The following is a 20326-nucleotide window of genomic DNA, read 5'->3' as shown; positions in this document are numbered from 1 at the left end:
TCTCCCCGATGACAAGCGACCCTCTCTGGGCTTGTACAATTTTTCTATACATCCAGCAAAATAGTAACGCTGATGATAATTGCAGCCACATTTATTTAGTTCTTAATATGTGCCAAATAGTGTGCTAAGGTTTTAAATACATTATGTCATTTAATTACTACCGCAACCCCAAGGAAGACACTATTACTATCTCCATTTTAACAACGCGGACACTGAGGCTCAGAGACATTAAGTGACCACACAACTATTCGGTTTTACTGTATGAAACTGCCAGTGTTCATCTGTTGTTTTTTTTTTTTTTAAGAAAATAGCAATTTTATATGGTTCAACCTCATAGTAAATGGCAGAGCCAGATTTCGAACCCAGTTCCAAGACCTTGCCAAGGGCAGTGTGGCTAAGCCTCTTTAAGTGACCACCTTGAAAGCTGCTTCTTGCTGTTGAAGGCTTAAGTGAAATAACGTTGATTCTGTGCCTGGTGCACAGTTGGGCTCATGCAATGCTACTTCTGTCTGTTTTAACGCCTTTCTGTCAGTCTCTCTCGGGAGGCAGAGCACAGCTGTCTGAGCAGATGGGACCAGTGAGACTGGAAGGAGATGGCCACTGCTATTGACCAGACCCCATCCCAGGGACCTGGAAAAGTTCATCTTCCTCACCAAGGCCTCCCCCGCCCTTCCCTCCACTGCTTCCCACCCCTGTCTCTCAGGGAGTCGATTTTGCTCCGGAGGTCAGGGTCATTTTCTCTGGGTCTTGAGCAGAGGGAGGGGTGATGGACACTGGTCCTTCCTGTTCCCTGTGTCCTCAACAGCCCCAGAGGATGCATTTCATCAACAAACCCCTCCCAGGGAAGGGATGGCTGCTGCACTGAGAAGGTCAGGCTGTTCTGTAAGCTGTGCTCCAGATCTCCTGCATGCTGTAACTCTGTTTTCATGATTGTTTCTGGCAAGGAGGCTGATTTGAAATTCCTCCCTCTCTTATTGGGCAAGAGGGGAGAGAAGTCCCCCTTGTCTGAGGGGCCCGATGTTTGGGTGGGGTTTAGGCCTTGGGGGTGATTTCCATCCATGTGAGTAACCTTTGTCTCTGAAAAACCATAGTAGAGTGTTGCTGGATTTAGCAAATGAAGCCACTGGACATCCACTTAAATTTGAATTGCAGATAAACGATAGACAACGTTTTAGTAGAAGTACATACCATGCAATATTCGGAACATACTTCTACTAAAAATTATTTGTGATTTATCTGAAATTCAGATTTACCTGGGCATCCTATTTTATCTAGCTGCCTTCCAACAGTAGGGCTTCTGTCCATCCTTTAGGTACCAGGTCATTTATAACGATGTTCAGGATGCTTAGGACTTAGGAGATCAGGAGATCTAGATCTAGTTCTCACCTGGTGCACCCTACTTTCATATACAGAGCTCCTGGTGGGAGGGGCAGAGTGAAGTGATTTAGACTATCGTTCTCAGAATGTGGTCCATAGACCAGCAGCAGCAGCAGCATCACCTGGTACTTAGTAGAAAGGCACATCCTTGGGCCCCACCTGGACCTCCTGAATCAGCCAGTCTGGGGGTGGGGCCTGGCACTCTGTGTTTAACAAACCCTGATGCAGTCTGAAAACCAAAAGTTTAGATTTCGAGCAAGAGCTTTAGGGATCAGACAGACCTCAAAGCTCGGTCCTACCGTTTACTGGTTGTGTGAACTTGGCCTAATTACTGAACCTCTCTGAGCCTATTTCTTCCTAAATAAAAAAGGAATATGATAACTTATTTAGGGATAGATGAAGGAGTAAATGGAGTTATATATTCTAAAGTGCAGCCCATAGTGCCTGTCAGTGTAAGAAAGCACAAAATGATTACTCTTATTTTTACGATTCATTTGGAGATCAGATCATGCCCTGAGACAAATTTGCCCTGAGACAAATTGATAGTTGGCATGCAAGCCCCTAGTTACAGGGGCAACCTCTGTTTGTTCAGTTCAAAAGAGCCTTTAAATCCCAGGATTTCACTTTCCAAGTCTTATGGAAGAAGGAAGGAATTAAGAGGAGACGGGGGCAGGGAGAGAAAGAACCTGTAGGAATTGGTTTTCTGACCCACAGATGGTGCCCAGAGCAGAGCGCCATGTCCATTCAATTCCTTTTGTTCAGTGCTTAGCCCAGAACAGTTGTCCAAAAGGCAGGGTTTTTTGTTTTTTTGTTTTCTGTTTGCTTTTGATTTTTCATGGAAAGGAGAAAAAAAGGAGGCTCTGAGAGGTGAGGACATGTAGGGGCTCCTGTCTAGGGAGGGGCACTAACACCCTCGGGCATGCGTCACAGTCAAGTCTGGGGGCACCCACATTATGGCTAGACCAGGGTTTCTCAATTTTGTCACTGCTGACATTCTGGATCAAATAATTCTTTGTGATAGGGCTGTCCTGAGCATGCTTAGTAGTAACCCAGGTCTCTGCCTACTAGTGCCAGAAGCCCCTCTCATCCTCTGTCACAGTGGTGACAATCAAAACCATCTCTAGGAAAAAAGAAACAAAAAACCCCACCATCTCTAGGCATTGTCAAATGTCCTGGGGCAAGCAGGGGAGGGGTGGACAAAACCTCCCTTGAATGAGAGCCACCAGTCAAGAATCTACTACACAATACCTACTCAGACCATTTTAGCAGCCACCATTTATTGAGCATTTACAAGTAGTATCTCCAATCTCCATGCTCATATTACTAGGAAGTATAATTTAAAGTTGAAGAAACTGAGGCTCAGACAGTTAAAAGTAACTTGCCCCAAATTGAACAGCTGGTAGATCTGAGCTTCTGACTGAGGTTGGTCTGACTAGTTCCAAAGCTCATATAGTTTCTGCTGCAACACTCCCTCTCTCTAGACAATTAAGAATGCTTTTTTCTTTCAACCAAGGAAATTCTTCTCAAGTCAACTCAAGTCCGAAAGTATTTATTGAAAAGCCATGAGAAGCTGCAAGAGAAATCTAAGCTGTCGCTCCTCTCAAGGAGGTTTCAATATCAATGTCATTGGGAAGGTCAGTATCTTACGCAACACTGTTAGTTACAGAGTAACATGAGGCAGTCTGAGTTTGGGCCAAAATGAACATGTCTAGAGGTAGATTTTTGTGAACTCAACGCCTTTTGTGTACGTCTGCTTCACGTGTCCTTTCACTGTTAATCCTGATAATAAAAAAAAGAGGAAGGAGGAAGGAAGCCTTGAAATTCATGGCATCGACCGGCCGCACATCCTAACACATATTAATGATCTTGCCTTGGGTTGGGCTGTGGGTTGCTTCCAGCCAAGCACTCAGCTATCTTCTTTCGGGCTCTCTGCATGAACTCCACATTCCCCCTTTCCCTTCGTATGGCGGTGTACTCGTAAGCCTTGAGCTTGCTGTAGTAATCGGAGAACTTGTTGTAGAGGATGGAAATGGGCATCCCGTTGAGGATGATCCCGAAAGCAATGCAGAGGAAGGCAAAAAGCCGGCCCAGGTGAGTCTCTGGGTACATGTCTCCATAGCCCACAGTGGAGATGCTCACCTGTGAGGGAAGGAAAGTAGAATGGAATTGTCAGCATCGAGAGCGAGGAGAAGAAAGGGAGGGAACCAGGCAGGGAGAGGTGTCTTCCGTCCTGCTGAAGGTGCACCTGGTTGTATAACAGCTCCGCACGGAGTCAGCTTTAGGAGGTACTGGAAAGGTGGCCTGCAAGACCTGGGGCATGGAAAGAACATCAGCTTTGGAGCTGAAAGGCTTGGGTTTAAACCCTATCACTTATCAATTTTCTTACTTACCATACAGGGGAGTTATATCTACTTTAAAGGGTTGTTGTGAAGGGCACAGAAGAATAATGTGTGTGAAGTTCCTGGTGTAGAATAGGCTCAATAAAGGTAGGTCTTTGCCTGCCTTCAGCTGGGGCCAAATTTAGGACAGAGTCCCTGGATTTGCCTACATGATATACGAACGGGAAAGAGCTTGGGCTTAGAACCAGTCAGACCTGGTTCAAGTCCTGACTCTGACCCTTCCCAGCTGAGTGACCTTGGGCAAAACATTCAGAGTCTCTAAGCCTTGGTTCCTGCATCTAAAACAGGGGGATAATGACTAACTCTCAGGATTCTTGTGAAGACTAAACAAGAAAATGATGATAAAGCACTTCACACACACTTTGTCAGGCACGCACAAAGCATTAAGCAACCTCCTCTGTGGTCCTTCTCTCATCCTTAAAATAGAGACAGTTGTAATAGTTCTCAGAGTTGTTAGGCAGTTCAAATGAGATATTTTATATGAAGGTGCTTTAATTGCAAATGTCTGGAGAAACACGCTCATTATTTTGCGATGGGACTTTTGTAAGATGTCACCGACCAAAAATATGTTCACCCTGCATGAAAGTCTTCCCATCACACTTGTCACACTGCTTTAAATTCCACTAATTAGAGAATTATTTAGGTTAACAAGCTTCTGTTTTAAAATGCAGATACCCACATGGGACTAGTTATCAGTCGATGTAGCCGGAGAAAACCCAGAAAAATCTCTCGGGGCCTGTGTTTTGTTTTGTTTTGTTTTTGCGGTACACGGGCCTCTCATCGCTGTGGCCTCTCCCGTTGCGGAGCACAGGCTCCGGACGCGCAGGCTCAGCGGCCATGGCTCACGGGCCCAGCCGCTCCGCGGCATGTGGGATCTTTCCGGACCGGGGCACGAACCTGTATCCTCTGCATTGGCAGGCGGAATCTCAACCACTGCGCCACCAGGGAAGCCTTCGGGGCCTGTTTTTCATGCCTCATGTCCTAAGACTCCCTTTGGTCCCCAGACTCTTGGCAAAATTACTAGACGCCTTTTAGGCAGGGCTGTTGATTACAGTTGAAAAAATTGTGCATCGCACAACTCCAGGGGGCAACATTGGCTTCATCGATTTGTGTCATCGCACAGTCTTCCAGCATATGCTTTTATAAAATGTACAGTCACCCTGTTGATCTGTACAGAGACAGCCTTTAACTTAGAAATGCAGACATTTTTGTTTCGATGATGTAAGGATTAATTTGAACTTAGAGTAAGTATGATTGATTAGTTAGAATGAAATGGAGAAGTGGGCCAGCTGGGCAAATCTGGTGGAGCTGATAAGAACCAGAGCTCCATCCAGCCCTTAAAAAGGGGAAGGTTGGGGCTTCCCTGGTGGCGCAGTGGTTGAGAGTCCGCCTGCCAATGCAGGGGACACGGGTTCGTGCCCCGGTCCAGGAAGATCCCACATGCCACGGAGCAGCTGGGCCCATGAGCCATGGCCACTGAGCCTGTGTATCTGGAGCCTGTGCTCCGCAATGGGAGAGGCCACAACAGTGAGAGGCCCGCCTACCACAAAAAAAAAAAAAAAAGGGGGGGAAGGTTGCAACTCCTCTTGGGGTGGGTGGCACACTACCTCTCACTACTCCGTCTCTGGGGAGAGAACTGCTGAGGGCTGGGCTGCCCTTCTCACAGTGGAAAAACACAAGGCAGCATCTAACAGAGGCAGGAGGGTGTCGACTAGGTTAAGGAAGCAGGTGTGGCACTAGGCCACATGGGTCTGCATCCACTTCCCAGCTGTGGGATTTGGGCAAGTCGCCTAAATTCTCTCTGCCTCAGTTTCTACTTTTGAAACGTGGAGAGAATAATAGTGCGCACCTCATAGGACTGTTACAGGAATTGAAGGAGCCGCACAGGGTGTGTGAGGGATAATGTTAGTTCTTGTGCTTGTTAGACCAGCGGCTATGGAAAGAAGCTCTTCCCTGGCTCCTGAGAAGGCTGTGTGAGGGAGATTGGTAGGGGGGACACTCCGTCTCCAGTAGAGAATCTGCTTTTCCCACCTTCTCAACCAAAGGGCCATGAGAGGCAGTGATAAAATAAGATTGTGGGCTAATCTTAAAAAAAAAAGCTTGCTCTGTGTGTGTGTGTGTGTGTGTGTGTGTGTGTGCGCGTGCGCACGCGTGCGTTTCTTGTCACTGGCCACGCTGAAAGTAAAAGAACCCGAGTCAGATCTCTGTCCAGGTGTGTGAACAGCTTTCATTTGTCACTAACCCTGTCACTCGTACCTCTGTGTGAATGTTTAGTCCGTTGACTTTCCCTGGAGGAGGCCTAAAGGGAGTCTGGATATAAGAGCGAGTGACAGGAAGGGGTCATTTCAGAACAGGAAGCATCCATGAAGGGCCAAATCAGAGGCTTCAGTAAACCAGCCCCTCAAGGGTCCAGGATTGGGGGAGGGTTGGAGACAGGAGGATGCAGAGGAAGGAAAATTAATTGAGACAAAGTACCTAATTTAAACCTCTGCTCAGTCCCCACACTGGCTTTGCTTCCCTCCCAACCCCAATTTCTTTTTCTGGCTGAACTTTGAGCAAAAGGTCAAAAGCAAAGAGAATTGGCTGAAGGAAGATTAAATATTTGATGTGCATAATATGGTCTAAATATTTTTGTATATCTTGGATCTCTATTTTTAGAGAAAAGACCTCTTCTGCTACGAGACTCTGTATGACTGATTCTGAAGAATTTGTTCAAAACGCGTAGCTAATTTACGCACTGTCTGTTTGACTCAGCCGTTGATCTGCTTCTTGCTTCTTGGCTCCAGAGGAACTCTGGATTCCTTGGTTTTTGGAAACTTTTTCTCCATGTTCCACAGGCCAAACCATTTCTCCCTGAATGAGCATGAAAGATGGAAGCTCCCAGAAGGACCAAAGTGACCTCCCAGAGTGAGTTCTCACATTAGCAGGAGTGGGGTTTGGAAATGTGACTGAAATTTCTGCAGTCCGTCTTAATATCCTGAAAACACTGACTGGCCCAGCCACTCTGGAAACTTACCATTCCGTTGAAAATTTACCTATTTTCCCTAGCCATTGGACCCCCCCAAAGCCAGAATGTAACCTTTCCCTCGCAGCTCACCCACTAATCAGCAAATCCTGACCCACTAAACCTTACAAGGAGAACAGGTAACCAGTTTTTCTCTGAAACTTTAGAATAACTGTACTTGAATTTCTCCTTCAGCAAGGAATGTTTGTTTCCTTCATAATGACCTACGCACGGAGTACATTTTAGCACCCAGTAATCCCTGCATCTAGGAATTATGATCTCAGGGAATAAAACTGATTTTTCAAAAGGATTAACACCTCTTCTTAGTTTTCCCAAAGAATTCGAGGTGGTAAAGACTAACATTTTCTGGTTAAAATGATTACATACTTCAATGCATAATGTCCTTTAAAGGATTTAGCTTCAAAGGCTCTACTTAGCTTACCCATGCTGCCGTTGCTACAAATATTTTAGGAATTCCTCTCTGGGATTATAATCTGCACAGAGGATTCAGTGGCGTGACCTTGAAACAAGTGTTCTTATCCCCCTTGAGGGTTAACTCTAGGTGCCGGTCTTCAACTCAAGGGTCTTGACTATTTAAAAATATTGAATCCACCTTCAAAAAAGTAAAGATTTAGCCCCACTACAAAGAAGTATTAATAAATGGACATGTCACAGGCGCTGGAGATAATTCCCCAGTGGAATTCAAAACATGTTTTGATCAGTGGAAACACTGTTAGAATGAGGTCATGGGTAATCACCTTGAAAAGAACAACCGGCCTCATCCGTATATGAAAGTTCTGACATGTACATAAATTGTACAATAAGGGGGAGGTGTGCAGAAGCTAAGGCAAGTTTGGGATCTATTCCTAGAAATAGTGACAATGCCTTCCACACCCTCAGCTTACTTGCTACTTCTCCCTGCCCTCTACAGTTCTATCATGTCCCGCTCAAAGTTACATTGGCCAACAGGAGGAGTTTAGAGAGACAAAAGGGGACCACCCCAAAATCAGGAGTCGGCCAGATCAAAAGTCATAAAAGTGCCTAAGAGCCTTTGCCCCCCTTTATGGCTCCTGTGCTTTTTCTGAAGAAGCTAGGAGAACTTTAATGCCTTCTGTGCTGGACATTTACTCATTATCTCTCAGCCCTAAGCCCGATACCCTTCTGTGCTCTTTTTTGTAATTCAGTGGCTGGGAAGATGCAAACTACATTTCTCAGATTTCCTTGCCTGCTGTCTTCTGCTTAGGTTCTGCCAATGAGAGACACGGTTGGGAGACTAGAAGATGGAATGAGGGAGTAAGAGTCTCTCTTCCTGCTTCTGGTTTCTGTCATCATCCTTCAACAACAGCAGATAGCTATGGCTCAGGCATCTTTCAGCACACCCAGCACGAGCCTTGTGGTGCCATCTTAGGGGTCCGGCAACAGCTACACAGTGGTTGCTTCTCTGTACTTCTAGGTTCCAGTAACTCTACCTTCTCCCATTTGTCTCCCCAGTTCTGGGGCCAACACTCTTTCCCACAGTTACCAATCTTCAGGTTATCTCACTTTCTCCTTTTTGCTCTTCCAGCCTATGTATCTATCTCCCTGTATAAAATTCCTTCTGTTTAAAATATCCCACGTTTTGTTTTCTGTTATCCTAATTCACCTTCCAAAGGGGTCTTCTCAAAGCAAGCAAGCCATTAATAAAAATAAAATAAAATTAATCTCAGTGATCTTCTAAGTGCCACCTATTTGCAAGGAAATGATAGCATGCTTGAGGAAAACCAAGATAGAAACAAGGTCTCTGGGCTACAACTATCTGATGCTTCACCTAGAGATAGTTTTCGTTAATTTTTGAAGGAATGAGTTCATGACATAGTTTCCTATTTAGTTTCTATAGCTGTAACTTGCTCTGGAAAGCTCAGAAGGAAATGGTCTGTTGAACAGTCCAATTGTCCTTTTCTCCTTAAAAACATAGCCACAACAGGCCAAAGCTCGCGGCTTCATCATAGAGCTAATTGTTCTTGTTGAGCTATGCCTAGCATTTCCCACACCCAGGCAACCCGGAGAGTCCCAACACGGCTGGAGCTGCTCCAGGCATGGGCCTGTTTATTTGGACACTCAGAAACTCTCCCAAGATGGAACGGCTGACCCTTTTGTGCATCTTACAGCCTCTCTCTTTTCCCCAGGAGAGAAGGAATCGCTTCTGTTTTCTTTTCCCACAAATGAATCTGGAAGCAAAGGTTATTGTTTCCATGTGATAAAGGCTATCAGCTAGTCAGATATGGTACCTTCTCTTCATTGAGGACAGAGTACAGGCTAGTGTTTTTACATATGTTTCCTATTACATTAGTGCTGACAAATAACCTCCATTTGACAGACGAGTAGGATGGGTCTATCTTATATCCTAATGCATGAGCATTTGCAGACATGAGTGTCCATGAGGGATTTGTTCTGCAGCTGTAGGAGAATTCACAATAATGAAAATTACTGTGTTTCTCTTAAAACCCCGAGTTGAATTACAGAGGAAGGTTGCAGGATGCTTGGCATAGATAGAGGGGAGATTATTAAAAAGTCAGATTTTGGGGTTGTCTGAGAGTACTAAAAACACACGGAGGGAAGGATTAGAAAACCTGTCTCTAATGCGGGTGAATATACCACAAGGGCTGCAGCACTGGAGTGGGGCAAGAAAATATCGATCCTGTTTCTCTTTACCTCTTTACGTTTTCACTGTGTGAGTGTATGTTTTCTGATACAGATAATATATTTGAGCAGTAATATCTTAATGCAGTAGAATGATTGTATTACTGGACCCAATTCTTTGTATCTTCCTGTATCCAAGCTCTTTGCCATAAAACTTTGCATTGCTTTCCTACAGTGAGTGGGCTAACCTGCTTTTCCCGTTGACTCTGAGTTTGGCCTTGTGACTTGCTCTGGCCAATGAGTTGAGCAAGTGTCATGAACAGAAGCTTATCAGTGCTTGCATGATTGGGCTTGTACTCTCTCTCTCTTGCCCTTTGCCACGACCATGGATACATGCCTGCTGGATGATGAAAGACCTAGTCTCCTTCTTCATCCAGCTGTCAGCCAGCTGACCATCAGACTGTGACGTGAGCAGCTGACACCAGTCCAAGGTTCTTCTAACCCTGTACTTGAAACCATTCTGAGTTGCTGACTTGCAAACTCACAAGGCAAATAGATGCTTGACATTTCGAGCCACTGAATTTTGGGGTGGTTTGTGATGCATTGTTATTATAGCAATAAATAGCTTCTAACTTACGATTAACTAAACACATATTTATCATGGGTGTGTGCTCAGAATTTTTTAAATTATGAGATGTATGATAAATAAAATGCTTGGAGACTATTGCATCAGAGTTACTTTTAGGATTCTACTTCTCAGATTCTCATGCCTGCTTGGTCACGTCTATTTAGATGACTTCCTTCTCAGCATTCAAGATTTAGTTCAATGTCATCTTCTCCAAGAAGGCTTCTCTGACTATTCCACTAGTCCATCAAAGATAGATTCTGCCACCCAGATCACTCTCTATCCCATTATCCTATATAAGACACACTCATATCTTAAATGATTTATTATCTTTCTCCATTAGGATGTAAACACCATGAGGGAAAAAATTTCACCTTATTTTTGTTTTTCCCTTATTACTCGGTATCCCTAGCATTTAGAATACTCCTCGGCACACTAAGTGCTCAAAAATAATCTTGCTCACCTCCAGTGCTGGACACCCCATGCCAAACAACTAGCAAGACAGGAACACAACCCCACCCATTAGACAGGCTGCCTAAAATCATACTAAGTTCACAGACACCCCAAAACACACCACTGGACACGGCCCTGCCCACCAGAAAGACAAGACCCAGCCTCATCCACCAGAACACAGGCACTAGTCCCCTCCACCAGGAAACCTACACAACCTACTGAACCAACCTTAGCCACTGGGGGCAGACACCAAAAACAATGGGAACTACGAACCTGCAGCCTGCGAAAAGGAGACCCCAAACACAGTAAGATAAGCAAAATGAGAAGACAGAGAAATACGCAGCAGATGAAGGAGCAAGATAAAAACCCACCAGACCAAACAAATGAAGAGGAAATAGGCAGTCTACCTGAAAAAGAATTCAGAGTAATGATAGTAAAGATGATCCAAAATCTTGGAAATAGAATGGAGAATATACAAGAAACGTTTAACAAGGACCTAAAGGAACTAAAGAGCAAACAAACAATGATGAACAACACAATAAATGAAAGTAAAAATTCTCTAGAAGGAATCAATAGTGGAATAACTGAGGCAGAAAAATGGATAAGTGACCTGGATGATAAAATAGTGGAAATAATTACCACAGAGCAGAATAAAGAAAAAAAGATGAAAAGAATTGAGGCCATTCTCAGAGACCTCTGGGACAACACTAAATGCACCAACATTTGAATTATAGGGGTCTCAGAAGAAGAAGAGGAAAAGAAAGGGACTGAGAAAATATTTGAAGAGATTATGGTTGAAAACTTCCCTAACATGGGAAAGGAATTAGTTAATCAAGTCCAGGAAGCACAGATAGTCCAACACAGGATAAATCCAAGGAGAAACACGCCGAGACACATATTAATCAAACTATCAAAAATTAAATTAAAAAATATTAAAAGCAGCAAGGGAAAAGCAACAAGTAACATACAAGGGAATCTTCATAAGGTTAACAGCTGATCTTTCAGCAGAAGTTTTACAAGCCAGAAAGGATTGGCAGGACATATTTAAAGTGATGAAACGGAAAAGCCTACAACCAAGATTACTCTACCCAGCAAGGATCTCATTCAGATTCAACAGAGAAATTAAAACCTTTACAGACAAGCAAAAGGTAAGATAATTCAGCACCACCAAGCCAGCTTTACAACAAATGCTAAAGGAACTTTTCTAGGCAGGAAACACAAGAGAAGGAAAAGACCTATGATAACAAACCCCCCCAAATTAAGAAAATTGTAATAGGAACATACATATCGACAATTACCTTAAATGTAAATGGATTAAAGGCTCCAACCAAAAGACATAGACTGGCTGAATGGATACAAAAACAAGACCCGTATATATGCTGTCTACAAGAGACCCTCTTCAGACCTAGGGGCACATACAGACTGAAAGTGAGGGGATGGAAAAAGATATTCCATGCAAATGGAAATCAAAAGAAAGCTGGAGTAGCAATTCTCACACCAGACAAAAGAGACTTTAAAACAAAGACTATTACAAGAGACAAAGAAGGACACTACAGAATGATCAAGGGATCAATCCAAGAAGAAGATATAACAATTGTAAATATTTATGCACCCAACATAGGATCGCCTCAATACATAAGGCAAATGCTAACAGCCATAAAAGGGGAAATCAACAGTAACATGACTTTAACACTGCACTTTCACCAATGGACATCATCCAAAATGAAAATAAATAAGGAAACACAAACTTAAAATGATACATTAAACAAGATGGACTTAACTGATAGTTATAGGACATTCCATCCAAAAACAACAGAATACACTTTCTTCTCAAGTGCTCATGGAACATTCTCCAAGACAGATCATATCATGGGTCACAAATCAAGCCTTGGTAAATTTAAGAAAATTGAAATTGTATCAAGTATCTTTTCTGACCGCAATGCTATGAGACTAGATATCAATTACAGGAAAAAAACTGTAAAAAATACAAACATATGGAGGCTAAACAGTATGCTACTAAATAACCAAGGGATCACTGAAGAAATCAAAGAGGAAATCAAAAAATACCTAGAAGCAAATGACAATGAAAACACGACAACCCAAAACCGATGGGATGCAGCAAAACCAGTTCTAAGAGGGAAGTTTATAGCGGTGCAATCCTACCTCAAGAAACAAGCATCTCAAATAAACAATCTAACCTTACACCTAAAGCAATTAGAGAAAGAGGAACAAATAAAACCCCGAAGTTAGCAGAAGGAAAGAAATCATAAAGATCAGATCAGAAATAAATGAAAAAGAAATGAAAGAAATGATAGCAAAGGTCAATAAAACTAAAAGCTGGTTCTTTGAGAAGATAAACAAAATTGATAAACCATTAGCCAGACTCATCAAGAAAAAAAGGGAGAAGACTCTAATCAACAGAATTAGAAATGACAAAGGAGAAGCAACAACTGACACTGCAGAAATACAAAGGATCATGAGAGATTACTACAAGCAACTCTATGCCAATAAAATGGACAACCTGGAAGAAATGGACAAATTCTTAGAAAAGCACAACCTTCCGAGACTGAACCAGGAAGAAATAGAAAATATAAATAGACCAATCACAAGCACTGAAATTGAAACTGTGATTAGAAATCTTCCAACAAACAAAAGCCCAGGACCAGATGGCTTCACAGGTGAATTCTATCAAACATTTAGAGAAGAGCTAACACCTATCCTTCTCAAACTCTTCCAAAATATAGCAGAGGGAGGAACACTCCCAAACTCATTCTACGAGGCCACCGTCACCCTGATACCAAAACCAGATAAGGATGTCACAAAGAAAGAAAACTACAGGCCAATATCACTGATGAGCATAGATGCAAAAATCCTCAACATAATACCAGCAAACAGAATCCAACAGCACACTAAAAGGATCATACAGCATGATCAAGTGAGGTTTATCCCAGGAATGCAAAGATTCTTCAATATATGCAGATCAATCAATGTGATACCCCATATTAACAAACTGAAGAATAAAAATCATATGATCATCTCAATAGATGCAGAAAAAGCTTTTGACAAAATTGAACACCCATTTATGATAAAACTTCTCCAGAAAGTAGGCATAGAGGGAACCTACCTCAACATAATAAAGGCCATATATGACAAACCCACAGTCAACATTGTTCTCAGTGGTGAAAACTGAAACCATTTCCTCTAAGATCAGGAACAAGACAAGGTTGCCCACTGTCACCCACTGTTATTCAACATAGTTTGGGAACTTTTAGCCACAGCAATCAGAGACAAGAAAGAAATAAAATGAATCCAAATCAGAAAAGAAGTAAAACCGTCACTGCTTGCAGATGACATGATACTATACATAGAGAATCCTAAAAATGCTACCAAAAATCTACTAGAGCTAATCAGTGATTTTGGTAAAGTAGCAGGATACAAAATTAATGCACAGAAATCTCTTGCATTCCTATATGCTAATGATGAAAAATCTGAAAGAGAAATTAAGGAAACACACCCATTTACCACTGCAACAAAAAGAATAAAATATCTAGGAATATACCTACCTAAGAAGACAAAAGACATGTAGGCAGAAAACTGTAAGAAACTGATGAAAGAAATTAAAGATGATACAAACAGGTGGAGAGACATACCATGTTCTTGAATTGGAAGAATCAACATTGTGAAAATGACTATACTACCCAAAGCAATCTTCAGATTCAATGCAATCCCTATCAAACTGCCAAAGGCATTTTTCACAGAACTAGAACAAAACATTTTGCAATTTGTATGGAAACACAAAAGACCCCGAATAGCTGAAGTAATCTTGAGAAAGAAAAACGGAGCTGGAGGCATCAGGCTCCCTGACTTCAGACTATACTACAAAGCTACAGTAATCAAGACAGTATGGTACTGGCACAAAAAAAAGAAATATAGATCAATGGAACAGGATAGAAAGCCCAGAGATAAACCCATGCACATGTGGTCACCTTATCTTTGATAAAGGAGGCAAGAGTATACAATGGAGAAAAGACAGCCTTTTCAGTAAGTGGTGCTGGGAAAACTGGACAGCTACATGTAAAAGAATGAAATTAGAACACTCCCTAACACCATACACAAAAGTAAACTCAAAATGGATTAAAGATCTAAATGTAAGGCCAGACACTATAAAACTCTTAGATGAAAACATAGGTAGAACACTCATGACATAAATCACAGCAAGATCCTTTTTGACCCACCTCCTAGAGAAGTGGAGTAAAAACAAAAATAAACAAAGGGGAGCTAATGAAACTTAAAAGCTTTTGCACAGCAAAGGAAACTATAAAACAAACGAAAAGACAGCCCTCAGAATGGGAGAAAATATTTGCAAATGAAACAACTGATAAAGGATTAATCTACAAAATATACAAGCAGCTCATGCAGCTCAATATCAAAAAAAACAAACAATCCGATCCAAAAATGGGAAGAAGTCCTAAACAGACATTTCTCCAAAGAAGACATACAGGTTGCCAACAAACACATGAAAGGATGCTCAACATCAGTCATCATTAGAGAAATGCAAATCAAAACTACAATGAGATATCATCTCACACCCGTCAGAATGACCATCATCAAAAAATCTACAAACAGTAAATGATGGAGAGGGTGTGAAGAAAAGGGAACCCTCCTGCACTGTTGGTGGTAATGTAAACTGATACATCCACTATTGAGAACAGTATGGAGGTTCCTTAAAAAAGTAAAAATAGAACTACTGTATGACCCAGCAATCCCACTACTGGACATATACCCTGAGAAAACCATAATTCAAAAAGAGTCATGTACCACAATGTTCATTGCATTTCTATTTACAATAGCCAGGACATGGAAGCAACCTAAGTGTCTATCGACAGATGAATGGATAAAGAAGATGTGGCACATATATACAGTGGAATATTACTCAGCCATAAAAAGAAATGAATTGAGTTATTTGTAGTGAGGTGGATGGACCTAGAGATTGTCATACATAGTGAAGTAAGTCAGAAAGAGAAAAACAAATACCGTATGCTAACACACATATATGGAGTCTTAAAAAAATGGTTCTGAAGAACCTAGGGGCAGGACAGTTATAAAGACACAGACATAGAGAATGGACTTGAGGACACAGGGTGGGGGTGGAAGGGTAAGCTGGGAGGAAGTGAGAGAGTGGCATTGACACATACACACTACCAAATAGATAGGTAGTGGGAAGCAGCTGCATAGCACAGGGAGATCAGCTTGGTGCTTTGTGTCCACCTAGAGGGGTGGGATATGGAGGGTGGGAGGGAGTCGCAAGAGGGAAGGGATATGGGGATACATGTATACCTATAGCTGATTCACTTTGTTATACAGCAGAAACTAACACACCATTGTAAAGCAATTATACTGCAATAAAGATGTTAAAAAAAAATCTTGCTCAATGAATGAAGAAGATGGAATTTTGTGAAGAATTGGTCCTAAAATTTTGCATCTTTTTACTTGGCATCTTCTTTTCTCTTTGCTATATTGAAAATAAGGGCCCTTACTACACAATATGCAATGTCATAACAAGTATAGAGAAGAATTGGGTTAATAGTATATTGGTCCTGGGGAATAGAGCAGTCCTCAAATGTTCAAGGGGAGTTGCTCCTATTATTTTCATAGGTTAGTTTAGAAACGAACACAAGCTATCAGTCTTTAATCCATAATGATTTTTAATAGTATATATAATTCTCAGAGAATAAAATGGATGAAGGTCATTGGTAAAGGTTAAGGTTGGTAAATGGTAGGTTGACGTGTAAATTCTGGCCTGTGAAAATAGTGCCTGATAGAGCTAATAGCTACAAAAGAAAATTCACATTGGTAAAAGCAATAATTAGTAAAATTTGTTATAGATAGAAACTGAATGGTGATTCAAGTTTTATTGTAAAGTCTATAGAAAACAGTGACCTTGAGTAAGATAATTTTTGTTAATATTAAAAGGGGGATAATTTGAAAATTTCAATGTTATTAAACAATAAACACATCAAGAAATTAAAGGGGATCACTAGGCATTCACTTAAGGAACTTTTTTAAAAAGAAAAATCCATTATTAGGAATAGAATTCTTATCAAAAATTTTATATTAATATACAAAAGGTAAAAGACGTTTTGTGTATTCAGAATATAGTATCAAAGAGTTCACTAGATGCAGCTTACATACGCTAGCCTTCTAAGATACTTGGACGAATGGAAACTTGACTCTCTAAAACTTGGTATTATATCATCAGCCTGTGGATTTTCTCTTTTCCCTCCTTGCTTTACTCACCTCCAAAGTAAATGGCATTTGCTGGGGACAAATCATCCTTCATCAACCCCGTCTGTACACATGATTTATCTACTATGGGGATGACCTCTTGTCATTTGGAATATGATCAAAGCAGCGGCATTTGGCCAGCTCGTTTGGAAGAGCCTCACATCATCCCATCACTGAAGAAAGCTCACACATCTTGTTGTATATATGAGAGCTCTGCTTTCCAGGGAAGCAAGACTCACTGAATTGCAGAGCTCTACACCCTCCCCTTTTGAGATGAGGAAACTGAAGATAGGGAGTTAGGGAGTGAGGTTTCACAGTTAATCATGGAGGATCCCAGTTCATTATTAGCAGATCTGGGACAAGAATCTAAATCTAAATCTTCCATTCCACTATACTACACTATTAGTAGGAGCCCTGGGTAGGTTCATATCAGAACTCCAGACTGTGGGTTCTAACATATCCAGTGTTAGTGTTGAAAATATCCACTTTCTAATATAGGAAAAACTGGTTATATTTGCTTAATGTCTTTAAAGGCATTACAAACCATCTATTTAAAGTAAATAAGGAAAGCATACGCCCAGTTCTTTCCTATGCACGTATGTCAATGTGTTCATTGATCTTAGAAGACCCAATCAATCAGCATTTCCAGTGATTCAGGGACTTTCCAAGGATTTAGTCTAGCATATCAGAAACACAGATATTTGAGTAAATGGCATAAACTATTATAAAAGGCAAACACCAAAGAAAATGACAAAAATAACTAATATACTAAGTGCAAATTAAGCAAGGCATGCAGAAATACTAAAGCTTGAAAGAGGCAGTGCTGGGCTGTGGAAAGGGCATCCATTTTGCAACTGGACAGGCTTGGGTACCGGTCCTCACGTGACTACCTTTAGCTGCGTGTCTAAATTATTATTATAACTCAAATTATCTGCACCTCAATTCCTCTAGCTGTAAAATGGGGCAATAATGCCATGTCCCGAAAGAATTTTTGTGGCATTGGAGCAGGTTTCAGTGTTAGATACTCCGATTTAGCTAGAACCAGTGGGATTCCAGTGAGGGTTGCCGCTCTTCAGCCACGTCGCATTTCCTCCCCTGCATACATGGATGGCTTCCTTCAAAATCTGCAGGAAAATGTTCCTCTTAAAACAATAGTGATCCTAACCACCTCACATGGTTGTGATGCTGAAATAAGATACGCTTTATAAACCACTTAGGACAATAGGTGTTCAATAAGGGACAAATAACAAGAATGACGATGATGAATCTTCCCACGAACGTGAACAGTGATTATTCCTTAAAATTAGCCTCTCAGGGGTATTAAGACTAAATCTAGATTTGGAGATAACTAGGACCACACCAAATTTCTTGGACTACGTCTTTCTTACTGGACTATGTCTTTCCAACCCTTTAGCACCTACCCGTTTTTTTTGTTTTGTTTTTTCTGTTTTGTTGTTTTTATCTTTTGTTTAAGCTGGGGACATCGAAGGAATGGAGAAAGCAATGGCCGTTAAAGAAGGCAGGGCAAAGATGAGGGAACAAAGCAAGGCAGGTGGCATGACCCAGGAAGGGGAGAAGCAGCGTCTGTCGGGCTGGGGAAGTGGGTGGGAAAGCCCACGGGCCGTGGTGCTCACCGCGGCCCACCACCAGGCGTGGGGGATGCTGGTGAAGTTGGTTCCACGCACGTCGTGCTCCACGGAGTAGACGGCCGCAGAGAAGGTGAAGATGCCCATGGTGATGAAGAGCAGCAGGCAGCCCACCTGCTGGTAGCACTGGCGCAGCGTGAAGCCGAAGGCGCGCAGGCCGGTGGAGTGGCGCGCCAGCTTGAGGATGCGGAAGATGCGCAGGAGGCGCATGACGCGCAGCACCTGGCCCACCTGGCCCACGCGGCCCATGGTCTCGAGGTCGTGCTCGTGCGGCGAGTCCTTGCTGTGCACCTGGTCCTCGCTCGTGAAGCACTCGAGCAGCAGCTGCAGGTAGAGTGGCAGGATGGCCACCAGGTCCACCAGGTTGAGGGCGCTCTGCGCGAAGCGCCGCAGGTCGGGCGTGGAGGCCAGGCGCAGCAGGAACTCGAGCGTGAAGAAAGCCATGCATAGCATCTCCACGTGCTCCAGAAAGGGCTGCGGGTTGCCACTGCCCGCGCCCTGCCCCGCCTGCTGCTGCATCTCCTCTACCGTGTTGAGCGCCAGCGCCACGACGGAGATGAGCACGAAGAGGCTGGAGGCCACCCCGATGGCCTTGGCGGCCACCGACGAGAAGGGCTTCTCCATGAGGTTCCAGAGGCGGCGCCGCTGCGGCCCGTAGAAGCGCATGTCTCGGAAGAGCTCCTCGGCCTCCTCGGCCTGCGCCTGCGCGCGCAGCTCACGCTGGATCTTGAGCTGCTCGCTCAGCTCGTCGCGCCTCTCCTCGAAGCAGATGAGGCAGCAGCGCGGCGCGTACTTGAGCCGCACGCCCCAGTAGCCCAGTTCCTCCAGGAAGCGGCGCGGGCACAGCTCGTCGCGCACCAGCAGCACGCCGGACGCGTAGAAGTTGTAGATGAGCTGGAAGATCTCCGGGTCGCGGTCGAAGAAGTATTCGTCCGTCTGTGCCTCATAATCGTCGCACAGGCCCAGCTGGCGGCTGCGGCTGGTGGAGGTGGCCAGGCGGCCCAGGCGCGTCTTGGGGTAGCTGGCCAGCTCGGCGTAGTCCAGGTGGTAGCTCTGGCCGCCCACGTTCACGTTCAGGGTGGACGACACGACCGGAGCGTCAGTGCCGCCTTCGCCTTGGTCGGTGGTGGCCTCTCCTGGCTGCTGGTCCTCCTCTGCCAGGTCGTCCTTCCACTGCTGGTCCTCCTCGGTATCCGTGTCCTCATCGATGTAGTAGCTACAATAGCTCTGGGTCCACGGTGGAAAGCTGGTCTGGGAGCCTGGGAGGGCCCCCACGGAGCAGATGCGCCTGCGTTGTTGGCTGCCCACTGCCTGGGATGCGTCTTCACTCTCCGTAGTATGCCAGGACCTGTAGCCCCAAGACCGCCTCCTCTCATTCTGTTTCAGCATGGCTGGAGGAAGTGGACCCTTGCCTTTTCCCTCCTAGTTGTGGTAAGGTCCCCAGCCTGCTCACTGCCACTGGTAGATGGATCACGTGCTCTGCACTGTTGTAGAGAGAGCGGCCCGGACCAGCAGACCTGGGGTCCACAGCATCGCCCTCAGAGCTGTCCCTCCTCAGGCCCTGGGCAGCCCAGCCCAGGCCAGCTTGCCGGGTCTGAACGCCTAGGCAGACGGCTGTTGACTGCTCTAATCTAGCTGATAGGGAAGAAGCAAGTGTTAGGAGGGATTTAGAGCCTCTTAGTCAGTTTCCTCCCCCTCTCCCTCCACTCTGTGACCTAGGGGATGATTATGTGGTCTTAAATCTGTAGGTAATCAGAAGGTGGCAGAGATGATTGCTAATAAAAATGTCAGCCAGCCCTGCCCTTAGGAAGTGCCCAGTGTCCCTGTGCTGAGATGAAATCAACTGAATTTGCTATAGAATGTGTCTTGACACTTAACTGTTGAAGTTGCAGCCTCTGCCCTAGGTAAATCCACCATG

General features: G+C 43.7%; 1 protein-coding gene across 1 annotated transcript; it reads right to left on the bottom strand.

Annotated features, from left to right (window-relative positions):
• Nucleotides 1–3234: 3234 nt before the first annotated feature.
• Nucleotides 3235–19797, bottom strand: KCNV2 (potassium voltage-gated channel modifier subfamily V member 2). The gene is made up of 2 exons (XM_030877081.1): nucleotides 18397–19797; nucleotides 3235–3516 (listed from the first exon to the last, which is right to left on the bottom strand). The coding sequence occupies exons 1-2, from the start codon at nucleotides 19795–19797 to the stop codon at nucleotides 3235–3237; spliced, it is 1683 nt and encodes a 560-aa protein (XP_030732941.1).
• Between the last annotated feature and the right edge of the window lie 529 nt (nucleotides 19798–20326).

The sequence above is a fragment of the Globicephala melas genome, chromosome 6, assembly GCF_963455315.2.
Source record: "Globicephala melas chromosome 6, mGloMel1.2, whole genome shotgun sequence".
Taxonomy (NCBI): domain Eukaryota; kingdom Metazoa; phylum Chordata; class Mammalia; order Artiodactyla; family Delphinidae; genus Globicephala; species Globicephala melas.
Note: the sequence above shows the minus strand (reverse complement) of the source record. Positions and strands in the feature narration are given on the sequence as shown.

Coding starts and splice junctions, on each gene's coding strand:
- KCNV2 (XM_030877081.1), bottom strand. CDS start 19,797: ATGCTGAAACAGAATGAGAGGAGGCGGTCTTGGGGCTACAGGTCCTGG. Junction 3,517..18,396: donor ACGCCTGGTGGTGGGCCGCG/GTGAGCACCACG, acceptor CTTCCCTCACAG/GTGAGCATCTCCACTGTGGG.